General features: G+C 35.7%; 1 protein-coding gene across 1 annotated transcript; it reads right to left on the bottom strand.

Annotated features, from left to right (window-relative positions):
- Positions 1-2405: 2405 nt before the first annotated feature.
- Positions 2406-12806, bottom strand: LOC124397244 (von Willebrand factor A domain-containing protein 7-like). Its single transcript, XM_046866768.1, is given in 16 exon segments — positions 2406-3288; positions 3573-3866; positions 4537-4802; positions 4901-4993; positions 5093-5245; positions 5377-5509; positions 6041-6220; positions 6365-6481; positions 7378-7490; positions 8798-8967; positions 9990-10130; positions 10132-10168; positions 10369-10482; positions 11711-11804; positions 12302-12420; positions 12800-12806. Coding segments are annotated over 16 exon segments (2421 nt in total). The 3' UTR covers positions 2406-2898.

Genomic DNA, 12806 nt, shown 5'->3' with positions numbered 1-12806 from the left:
TCATCCCAATAAGACATTTTCTGCTTTAGATATTAGACACTTCCTGTTTCTCTGAATACGCCATAAATTTGTCGCCCCGCCATGGCAGCACCGTTCGAGATATCAAAAATCCCTTCAGAATTTAGCAAGTGCAATGTCTCGGCATCATGGTCTCCATGTTTAATGCCAATCGCATGAATTCCCTAGGAGGAGTATTTAAAAGTTTACCACATGCACTTTTGAAACCATCCAAAATGGCCAACTTCCTGTTGGGCAGAGCTAATAGGTTTGATTGTGAAAGTTGTTTGGGTCGATGAGATCTATATGCATACCAACTCTCGTACATGTGTGTACATGTTTGCCTGATCTGTGCACCAATATTTGTTTTTGCATTACAGGGGGCGCTACAGAGGCCTACTGCCACGCCTATGTTCCAGCCTTTGACCGGTCCTAATAGCAGACGACTTTGACGTCTGTGACAAATTTCCGGTGTTTTCGAGCATGTTAAGGTACCCAAAGTGCATGCCAAGAGCTTAAATACGCCTGAAAATGAAAGTAAAGTTTGACGCGTTTCCATGGGAACAGCGTTTGAGATATCAAAAATGCAACTGTTAAAAAAATCCACCTTTTGTGACTGACACTCTTCCTGGCGCCTGTTGGTGGCGCTAGGTCCGAGATTCACAATAGGCACATCGATGCGATCGGAATCCTTGGCCGAACATACAAACCGCGTGTCATCCCAATAAGACATTTTTTGCTTCAGATATTACACACTTCCTGTTCTCTGAATTCGCCATAATTTAGTCGCCTTGCCATATCAGCACCGTTCGAGATATCAAAAATCCCTTCGCAATTTAGCAAGTGCAATGTCTCGGCATCATGTTCCCCACGTTTGATGTTAATCGCATGAATTCCCTAGGAGGAGTATTTTCAAAGTTCACGGCATGCACCTATAAAACACACCAAAATAGCCGACTTCCTGTTGGGCGGAGCTAATAGTTTAGAGGGCGAAAGTTGTTCGGGTGGATGAGATCTATATGCCTACCAACTCTCGTGCATGTGCGTACATAAATGCCCGATCTTTGCACCAATGTTTGTTTTTGCATTTCAGGGGGCGCTACAGAGCCCTACTGCCACGCCCGTATTCCAGCCTTTGCCCGGGCCTAGTGCCGCACGACTCTGACGTGTGTGCCAAATTCCAAGAGTTTTCGAGCATATTAAGGGACCTCAATTGGCCAATGTGTGTAAAAAAAAAAAAAAAAGAATAAATTCTAACAAAAACAATACACACAAATATCATACAAAACATGAGATTATTCGCGATTAACCAACCTAACTTAATGACATCCTCAATATATATATAGATAAAAAAGTAAAATCTCACCTGGCTGTGTGTCCACAAGGAAAAATCTTCGCTTGTTTTCTCTTTTTGCACTGTGAACTTTGTTTAAACTGATTCCCATTAAATGTCGCCGATCAAAAACAGAGCAGAAAAGTTCGCGTTGAATCTGCTTTTCATCTGCGCATGTGCGGATATTACTCCACCTGTTGACCAAAGCGCGGTACTGCAGAAACAACACAACTGTTTCATTCATTTTACTTAAATTAGTTGTGTTAAACTGAAATCTTACTATTTTTACATTTTGTCAACACGACTCTTTTAATTTTAATGCACAAACTTAAGTACATTATTTAATTCAAACATAGTTATATTCGTTGGACCAACATTTCATTTTTTTGAGTGTATGTAGCAGATAATGCCAAGATTTCTTTAAAAGTATTTTAATCATTCATTTTTGCAACAGCAACAGTTATTAGCAATACGTTTATTCTGCAGTACCGTAACATGACAATATGCATTTAGCCCATTTTTAAATACAATTTTCCATATTTTAATATTTTTTTATTTCCCATCTGACTTAAGCAGAAGCATATTTTCAGCTAGCTAGATTCCTTAAAAGTAAAAAGGTATAAAGTAAAGATTAAGCTCAACCCCCACACTCGGCGCAAAAAAAAATATATTTTTTATACCAGACATTGTTAAAAAACACCCACCCAGCCACATCAATCTCATTACCTGAGGTAAAAGTCATTTATGCAATTTACACAAACCTCATCATAATCTTTTCACTCTTTTATGATATTTATTTTCAATGTAACTTCCAATAGAGTTAAATTCTACCAGCTTTTTCCTCAAGCGGTATTTGAGAATGATGGTGGCAAACACATCAAAAGTAAAAAAATAAATAAATAAAACAAACAAACAGGTATATATATATATATATATATATATATATATATATATATATATATATATATATATATATATATATATATATTTTTTTTTTTTTTAAAGATTACAATCCTGCTAAACAATTCTAATTTCTCTCCAAATTATTCTGGAAATAAATCTATTATTTAGATCGAATGCATGTAGAAAGTGAAAAGGTTGTCAAAGCAATCAATAGTAATCAAGGTATAGTTTAGAAAGCAAAGGAAAAACAAAACAGTTTGGTTGTATGATATAATAATTAAATTCAAGGGCTAGAAAGAAAAATAACAATAAAAAGACAACTATTAATAATATGAATGCTGTACCAATGCTAAATAACTTGGAACCCTGATTTTTGTCCATAATAGTAATTGATGAATGTTTTGCTTATGCATGACATTACCTAGCAATGCAGTTATGTTTCAAAATGTTACTTTTTTGCATGTAAAAACCTTCTTAAGGGTTACCAAGTGCGTTGGTGTTTAATTATTTACATAACATACAGTCAAAGCAGACCCGTCAATAAAACACTAATACATTCAGAAGGCAAAATACTTTATGATTTTGTTAATTTATATTTTCAGGATTTAGGATATAATGTAGACCCATATATACTTATTTTTGTATTCTGATAAACTGATTTCTTCTTAGAGCTGCATGAATCGGTAAAATGAGACTCCTACGTTAAGCCAAAAACAGATGGGTAAAAACAAGCAAAATTCTGCACCATAACTCAGGATGCTTGGTGAGGCAGATTTGAAGCAGGTTGCAACATTTCCCACTGTATCCACCGCAACTAATTCCAAGTCTTGGTAGCAGCAAGAGGCGCTGTAGACTGCCGTCGTGACGTTCACGCCAGTGGCATTGAGAACACTGGTGGTGTCGAGGTTGCCGTTTCCCTTCAGAGTTCTCACTTTCTGAACACCTGACCAATCAGTGATGTTGGCAGTGAGGTACCATGAGGAGAAGCTGCAGTTTCCTGAGCAGTTGCTATATATGCTAACTGCCTCACATATCGGTGGAAAAATATCGGTTACCTTTAAGAAGTAGAGAAACAGTTATATTTCAACACGAGGTCTCTCTAATGACTTATATGTAACGATCTCTCTCTCTCACACACACACACACACACACACACACACACACACACAATTGTTTTTAACATACAGTAAATTAAACAATCATTTTGGCAAACGGGACATGTAATTAACATGTAATAAACAATGGAGCAAAGGTAAGAATCTGTAATGTATATTTTGGCAGAACCTTTGCCAGTTTATTGTCAGGATTAAGAGAAGTTGAATGTAACGTAAGTAATTACCGGAGCAACAATAGCAATGCGCAGCACGGCGTAATTGAAATCGCTTCCATTTGGAACTTCAGCTTCAATTATCACAGTGACATCAGTTCCAGAGGAAGTAGTTTCAGGAACAGTCAGAGTTACTGTGCCATTTGCACTGCCTCCAGTATCGAGGGTTAAGGACGTGTTAAAGCTAGCGGCAAAATTTCTATCATTGCTGATGCCGATATTAAGGCTTTTTCCAGAGCCTGTGGTGGTGACTGTGAAAGGCAGAGTCAATTGTTTTCCCGGTGCCACTGTTCCAACAGGTTGAGTCTGTCAGATTGTAGGAAGAAAGTCAATTTTACCATGATAATTGACATAAAAACATTTACATATGTATTATTATTATTATTATTATTATTATTATTATTATTATTATTATTATTATTATTATCCTCATTATTATTATTATAGACATTTTATTGGAGCCATATTTAAATTCCATTGTATGTTTTCTTGTTATTATTATTTTTGTACATTAATAAAGGAGTGGCAATAAGGATCATTGTCAATACCATGATTTAGAAAAAGGCCTGAACATCTCCTGCTTTAAAAGTATGGAATTACTGTGCTTTCTTGAATACTTACAACCTTAGAGATTTAGGGCTAGTACCCTGTGCATAAATCTATGCCACAAAACAATTTAATCGTTGAAGTCTCTAGAAAGATTCCTCAATTTTATAGCCTGGTTCTTGGTTTTAGAGAATAACAATTGTGACCTTATCAATACATACATTCGCTTTCTAAATTATATCTAATTATTGTAGCTAAATTTGTCAGAAATACATTTACCTTTGCACATTTTAGTTTTGTAAAATTGTAATCAAATGTTGCTATTACTATAATAACAATAATAATAATAATAATAATAATAATAATAATAATAATAATAATAATAATAATAATAATAATAATAATAGTAAATTAATGGATTAAAACTTACCGTAATAGTCAAATTTGATGTTTGGAACTGAGTTGGTGTCTGTCTCTGAAAGGTGCTGTCTGAAGCTTTAGTTGAACTGAGCTTTCCCAAAACCCGAACAGTGAACTTTCCTGCTGGGATGCTGGTGAAGGTCACCAAGTATTGTCCACTAGCTACCTCTTCTAGTGTCCCAGTAAAAGAGTTTGAACTCGAGGCTTCCACCAGTGACACCTCTGTAGGACTCCCACTGTCCAGACCGACCAAAGTGAGCAACAAGGTGACGGTGTCTGATCAATGGAAAATTAAGGAAGAGCCATTAGTTTAAAATCATTTAATCAATTACAGTAGTTAATGGATTATCAATTTCGAAGAGTTGTGCATTTACTTGCTGAAGGCCTGGTGTTTAATTCAACATAGCTTGTATGAAGACCTTGAGAAGCATTCACAAATGCAAAGAGGAAGTCAACCACACTTTGACCTGAAAAGTGAATATAAAAAAAAATAGACTCATTAACTACATTTTATTTAAATTCTGAGATCTAAAAAGAGAATATGGATGCAAAAACAATGATTTTACCAACAACTCTGATGCTGTAGGGTTGGTTTGAATTCATTTTTAAGACCCACAGTCCAGTCTGGTCTGCAACATTTGGTTGCACTGTATGAAAGTTACCAACTTTCTGAATGATCCCCAAATTCCCATTCAGTTCAGTGCTGCTCTGTGAGACTCCTGGGATAGATAACAGCACCATTATAAGAGTTTAGCATAGTATTATTGTAAGTAATATTGACATTACATGAGTTTCTGAGTGCTCTCTCAATATAATAAGGGTATACTGGTTAATTTCACAATCTGCACACCTGCAGGACTAGTGAGGGTGTAATCTAGAGAGTTTCCTGTGATGTAAATGACCAGGTTTTGCATTGTAGAATCCACAATGAATGAGAAGCTTTCGGTTTTTCCTGTGTTTCTTACAGCCTGGAGTAGTGTGACCTAAAATGGAAAATTGCTGTATTTTAAACAGGGATAACTTTATAAGGACAAATGAATGACATTAAAGTTTATATTTTTAATATAAATATTTCTGTAATGCTGCTTTGAGACAATATCCATTATTAAAGTGCTATACAAATAAAATTAAATTTGTTTCATCTATATGTATCAGTGGCGGGCCGTTGGTACCTGGGCCTTCAGTGGGGACTTACCTGACTTGATCCACCTCTTATTAGCACCACTATCACGTTGCAATTATAGAAACCATCAATACTATACAAAAACGCAATATAACAACGCGTGGCATTACAGAGAGAGAGACATTTCACATATGGAGGGTGAATACCATTTTACTAAAGCAAGAAACCCAGTTAAAACTCCAAACATCTACACTACCACCGCAACTGTGCACCTACATCAGGAACACACCAATGAACAATGTGATGCCTATCCAAGTCATGTTTATAAAAGAAGCAACATTTATCCAAATAAGATAACATTATGCTACTAAAAAAGTATTCTTTTAATTACCATTGTAGATTTGGAGGTAACTGCAATGATATCTGTAGCTTGGGACAGTGTTTCTTTGGTGACCTCAATAGCCTGTCCCCCAGAGGCCTGAGACAGATCTTGGTAGATCTGTGGGTTGAAAATCTGAGCGGGGACTTGCTGTTGTTGGCTATCTGTGGTGTTGGTTAGCATGAAAGTCACCTTGAAATAGAGAATGTAAAAAAAAATTAATCATTACTTGCCACTTTGTTCATATTATATTACAAATTTTCAGAATTTTTTTTTTAAATAATAGTGTGAATAGTTTGTGTGTATATACTGTAGAAATGATTTTCATGTACTTACGACAGACTTTGTTCTCTCAATCAGTGCTTGCAAAGTATTTTTTAACCCTTTATCTTTTGCATCAGCATCAGTGAAGACAAAAATATTTGTCTGTGGTGGAGATCCAGTGAGGGCGAGCTGGAACATAAAGTATGAAATGTTACTTGATTGCTTGTAAATTGAATGCTTCGTTCTGCTTCACACGTTACTGTCTGGCTAAATCATTATAAAGTTCACTTTGTCTTTGACTTGAATTGACTTTGACTTGAATGGGAGATTGTGTGGCAGACAATTGTAGAGTGAATGACTGACAAACAAACTTAGTAACTGATCTATTAACTGACTGACCAGCTGACTGAATAACTTACTGTCTGACTTATTCATTCACGGTAATTTAGTGACTGACCAACTGAAAGACTGACTAATAGACCAACTGACTGAATGACTGACCAATTGACAGACTGATGACTAATTAGATGACTGTCTGACCAGTTGCCGGAACAAGTGACTGAGTGAGTTAATGCTGACTTACTGCTATATCGAGTGACTAAATGAGTTGCGGACCAAGTGAAAAACTGACCGACTGTTTGAACAACTGACAGTAAGGATGAGTTATTGACTAGAATTTGAAAAATGTAACTGTCTAATTATCTTACTGACAAGCTGAATGACTGACAGACTGATATAATGATTGAGTTGTTGATCAAATCAGTTTTTGACACATTCCTGTGCTGGCATTCCTTCACAAGATGCCAAGATACTGCACCCTGCCTGTCTACTGCAACGAATAAAAACAATAAAAGGAATCGAGATTAAAAAATTGACTAAACTTTAATATAAACATCCAACAAAAAAACAGCCAATCTTGTGTAGATTTAAAAATATATATATTGCGTCTCTTTTTTTTTTAGAATTTAACAATTACTTCATTCTACCAAACACATACACGTATTAGAAATTAAGTAAGCAATAAATTATGAAAAACAATAGTTTCAAAACCTGAGAGGCTAGCAAAATATGTTACTGTATCACACCTGGAGTGCTGAGAGACTCATTTCAGGAACATCTCCTCCATCAGAAGCTGTAAGTGCATCGAGTTGCTGTTTAAACACAGTAGGATCACTAGTTCTCATTAATGGGCCAAAACCTGAAAGAATTCAAAAGAACAAAAGAAATCAGAATGATCTCTGCTGAACTTTGTCACACAGACTCCTACTCTGAGATCTCTATCAGTGGCCTACTCATACTCCTGAAACTCTATCAGTGACTTTAAAGTTTTACTTCTGCACACTTTGTACACTTGCACAAAGTCAGGGATTTTGTAGGATCAGAGTCAAGCTTATAATTTGGCAATTATACCAAGCAGGTGCTAAAGATCATTAAATGCATATGTAGTTTGAACAGTCATAAAACGAAACAGAAACAAATGGTTAGGAGGCCTCCAACAGCCAAACTCTGCTACTAAGGTGAGGTTGTGGAAGATGGTTTAATGTCACAGATCATAAACCACGGCAAGACTGAGCACAGCTACAAGACACAAGGTACTTATACTTCATCAGCAAGGTCTCTTCCACCCAAAGATTTCTAAGCAGACTGGGGTTTCAAGATTCAACAGGCAAGACTAAGGACTGTAAATGCAGTGGTAAGCCAAGAAAACAGATAACAAATCATGCTAACTTCCCATCAGCATCCGATATAACAAGCCGTGCTATCAATAAAGAACTGGTGGAAACCAGTAGGATTTAGGCATTGCTGTTACTTTCTGGAGAAGTCTAAGAAGAAGTGGTCCTTATGGAAGAATTGCAGCTAGAAAAACACACTGTACCTCAGACATAAAATATTTGACTGTAGCAAAAAACAAGTTTGCCAAAGGGATTGAGAGCAGCACAATAATCAAGCAACAGTGAAGCATGGTGGTGGTTTCCCTGGATTTCTGCAAAAGGAGATGAAGATGGAGATTGTTTGGAGATTTGGTCGGGAATAATAGTGTTCAGGTGAGAAATAGATTCGGATAAATTATCCATCATGCAATACCATCAGGGAGGTGTCTGATTGGTGCCAAATTTATTCTGTATAAGGATAATGATTTCAAACATACAGCATAGGATGCCATTGGGAACTATTTCAAATACAGAAAAGAACAAGAAGTCATTCAAGTGATTTTTATCATTACTAGCAACTGCCATGGTATAAGATAAATACAAATGTCTATATGTGTGATTTGGACTGATGTAAAGGTAAAATGTTTACCATCATGAAGTGCAATGAAAGAATTTCATTTTTACAATGCAACTGCTTGTCTCTTATTATTTATGTATTTAATATGTACACACATATTAACTACAACTTCCCTTACTACCTTTTCAACTTTCTCCTCATTGCATGAATAATATCTATACAAAATAGCATTCTAAAAGCATGCAGAAAAGGCTGCATTCTACAAATTAAGCTTACCAGGGTCATTAAATGGTACCAGGATGTATTCAGAACTTTTAGCTGCAGCTCCTGTTGTACTGTCAATGATGGATGAAGTAACCTTCCTGACTTCGGCAATGTCTTTAGACATGCTGCTAGTGGTGTCGATAACAAAACAAAGCACCAAGTTCTGGCTAAGTCCCAACATTCTGCAGGATCACAAACAAGAAAAGTGACACATACTCAGTTCAGACACACTCTTCCAGTTTAAGTGCAGATTAAAAACTTATATTTTTAGCAAAGCCTACACATAACAAACATTACACCATATCCTTGTGCTCCAGAACATCTGATCACATGCACATTATCAACTTATGCTTGTTAATATCATGAACTGCAGCTACGCTAATTCCTCTTTACTGCTTTTCTTTCTCTCCCCATCCTGAGGCATCCTGAGGTTGCTCCAGCTCCAGTCACGTCCCACTTATGAAGATTGTGAACCTTCAAAGAAGTAAATGCCGACCCCTCAAACATTCCGAACAATCTAGAAACGTACCAGTGCCAATTGGATCCCACTTCATGTGGAGTTTTAAAATTGGACCTCCTTGAGTGTAAAGGTTTTGGCATGGAGAAGCTGGGGTTGGATCTGTGATGATTGTAAATGTTAAGGTATTTTAGGAGTTGTTCAGTAGCTCCTAGTTTTATAAACACAATGACTAAAAGACTGTAGAAAGATCATTACTCATAATCTTACATTCCAGTGCTCATGTTAGTTCTCACTCTCCAGTGTTCTGTATTGTTTAAAGACTATAATCACAGTCTTGATGTCACTTAAATGAGGATGGGTTCCCCTTTAAATCTGGTTCCTCTCAAGTTTTCTTCCTTATAACATCTAAGGGAGTTTTTTCTTGCCACAGTTGCCATGGCTGCTCATCAGGGACAAATACACATCGTTTACCTTAACTGTTGATTTCTGTAAAGCTGCTTTGAGACAGTGTCTGTTGTGAAAAGCGCTATAGAAATAAACTTGACTTGACTTGACTTACCTGTTACTCAAAAGCACAGGCAGGAAATAACTACCACATCTTTTTTACTTTCAACATGTGCAATAAATCCTGGCATAAATAACACTATTCTTAAGAAATATTAAACGTATTGTTATGAGTAACAGAAACCAGAAAAAGGTGAATGGACAATGAAAGCTTATTTAAAAAGTCTAAGAATAGAATACCTAAGAAACTCAGAATCTCCAACTGCTGCTCTAATGTCCTGCAGTAGTTCTTTGGTCGCAGCCGTGGCTAGTGATGCTGCCGTGTCATGTAGATATCCATGACTGGCACTTGTAGAATCTTTATTTATGCCTCCTTCCCCGACTTGATGGATCAAATTCTCCTCCGTGACTGCACTTTCCTTAAGATGAAATGAAAAATGGAAATACAGTGTGTTTGTCAAAGCACATCAAATTGGTCTTAATATAAAAAAAAAAGTTTAATTCTTTTAATGATTAATTGAAAAAGAAAAAAAATATTATTTGACCATTTTCTGTAACTTCCTCGCAGACCAGTTATCTTTAATTTAATTTATCTACTTTAACCTATTTACTCCATTACCTTTTGGTTTGCTAAAGCCAAAGTATCCAGATGTTAGCTTCTGCTGTGCAATGACCTCCTCCAGAATATTTCCTACACAGACACTATCTGTACATTTTCTGCATGTATCAGAATCTGCCAAAACAGATAAGAACATTATGAAGCATAAAATTAGATCTCCCTTTGTTTTACTTTCATTGCATTATTAACATGGTGCCTGTATATTTTTATTGTACACAACCCAGATTTACTTTCACTTACTGGGCCAACATTGCAAACATTACAATACAACTCGTTTGTTAGTTACATGTATATTACATTGAGCTTGGCCATGGGTACAATGAATGAGATTTCAGAACATCTTGGTTTTTAGTAAAATCTTCTTCTTTCGGCTTCTCCTATTAGGGTTTGCCACAAATCGGATCATTCTTCTCAATATCCCCCTCTAACTATCTGACTGACTGACTGAATGACTGACCGACTAAATAATTAAATAACTAATGAATTAACCAACTAACTAACTAACTAACTAACTAACTAACTAACTAACTAACTAACTAACTAAATAAATAAATAAATGTGTCAGATTTTTTAATTACCATATTGTTATGATTTTCATAAATATAACATGCAAGATGTAGCCGTAATTCATTTAAAGATACTCTACAGTACATTTACATTTTACAATTATTCATAGACTTTTGTCCAAAGTGATTTACAGTTAAAATGATAGGTCATATAACATTGTTTTGTTTAGTCTATGCGATATAATGATGTACAAAGTAAATAATTAATTATTTAAAATGTCAAATAAACACTGTTTAATTTGTGTAAGCACAGGCATCAAGGTAAGAAATAACCTATAAAAGAACAAGCGCAAACAGAGTTTTACAAGATGAATTGTCATTTTATAATTATGATTAAAACATAATTCTATTTTCTTCATTTTCTTCAGTAATCTCTTTTCCTGGTCATTGTTGTAGTAAATGTGAAGGTAATCCTGGGAAGACAGAGAGGAATGCTAGAAAGTCAATCTTAATGAATGATTTTCCAGCAAAGTGTACCCTAACAATTCAAATGTGTAATTTACAGTAGAACAAACAAACCAAAAGTGAAAGTTCATCAGTAGTGATGGAACATAAAATCCACAGAAATGTCAGTGCAGAACCACCTACATACCTACCAATTGTTTACCTGCCAGGCTCTAGGTTGATGCGCCTGGTTTAATCGGGTTGGAATCTGGTTCATTTACAATGGAATACATACAATCCAACAAAGCAAAAGTAAAATACAGATTGAGCAGGAAAAACAGGTAAACATATCAACAGCGAAACACATACATACCCACATCTAGATTAATTACCTGCTAAGTTGCTGATTAGAGTGTCTGGTTTAATCAGGTTGGAATAGGGTTGTGTCTTTCCCAGTTCAACCCAATTGCTATGGCTATAGAAATCCTTAAAGAAAGACACAAACCAGGGTCAGAATTATAACATAGTAACTGCAAGTTCATACATCCTTCACTCAAGTAGAAGTACAGACATGTTTTAAAAGTCTCTGGTAAAAGCTGAAGAACTGACTACACTTTTTCACTCAAGTTAAAGTACTATTACTACAGTCTGTTTTACAAATCTTAGATTTTGTTATCTAATGAATGGTACCAGGAAATGATACACCAGTGGTCGGTTGAAAAAGCCATGCAATGACAAGAAATAGGTTGATGGGCTGAAAATGGCACGCAATGAGAAGAAAAAAGAAAAAGTCTGAAAGATAAATAGTAAAGTACTGATAAGAGAAAAATCTACTAGGACAGTCCTAGTACAGTACAATAACAAAGTATATGTATTTTTTTACTTTTTATCTTTGGCAGCATCTTTACATGTATTTAAAAATATTGACTATATCTTCATTTCACTTATTAGCACTGGTCTGCTAAACTAATTTAGTATCATACCTGCAAAGTGTGTAGGACTTGACCCAGTGCTTCTCTTGCAGCTTCATAGCTCTTCTGCTTGACACTGAATTTGACAACTGAGACTCCGTCAGTAATAAGATTGCGTCCAGCAAAAATTCCTCATTGTCAAAATGGTAACTTCCGTCAAAAACATGCCTAATGTCAACCAGGACATTGCGATTACTTATATCATCAAGGCTTTGTTGAAACATTTTGGCTGAATCAGATGAGTAACAGCTTCCTGCCACTGACTTCACTGTCAGCGTATCTGACTGCAATTAGAAAGCCGTAAGTCTAATGCAATAAATACTTATTATTGAAAAGATTTATAAATATGAATAGATATAAAATAAAGATTATTCACCAAAATAAAATTCCGTCCTTCCTGGAGTGCTCGTGATTTGCAGATATCGGCTGTTGTCTGTAAAATTGCGTCTTGAGTTATGCTTTGGTGCGTCTTAGATTTTGAAAAAACAATCGAAAAGGCCAGAGTCTGACTTGTCAT

This window comes from Silurus meridionalis, chromosome 2 (genome assembly GCF_014805685.1).
Source record: "Silurus meridionalis isolate SWU-2019-XX chromosome 2, ASM1480568v1, whole genome shotgun sequence".
In the NCBI taxonomy this organism is placed as follows: domain Eukaryota; kingdom Metazoa; phylum Chordata; class Actinopteri; order Siluriformes; family Siluridae; genus Silurus; species Silurus meridionalis.
The sequence above is the reverse complement of the archived record's forward strand: the minus strand, read 5'-3'. Positions and strand labels throughout refer to the sequence as shown.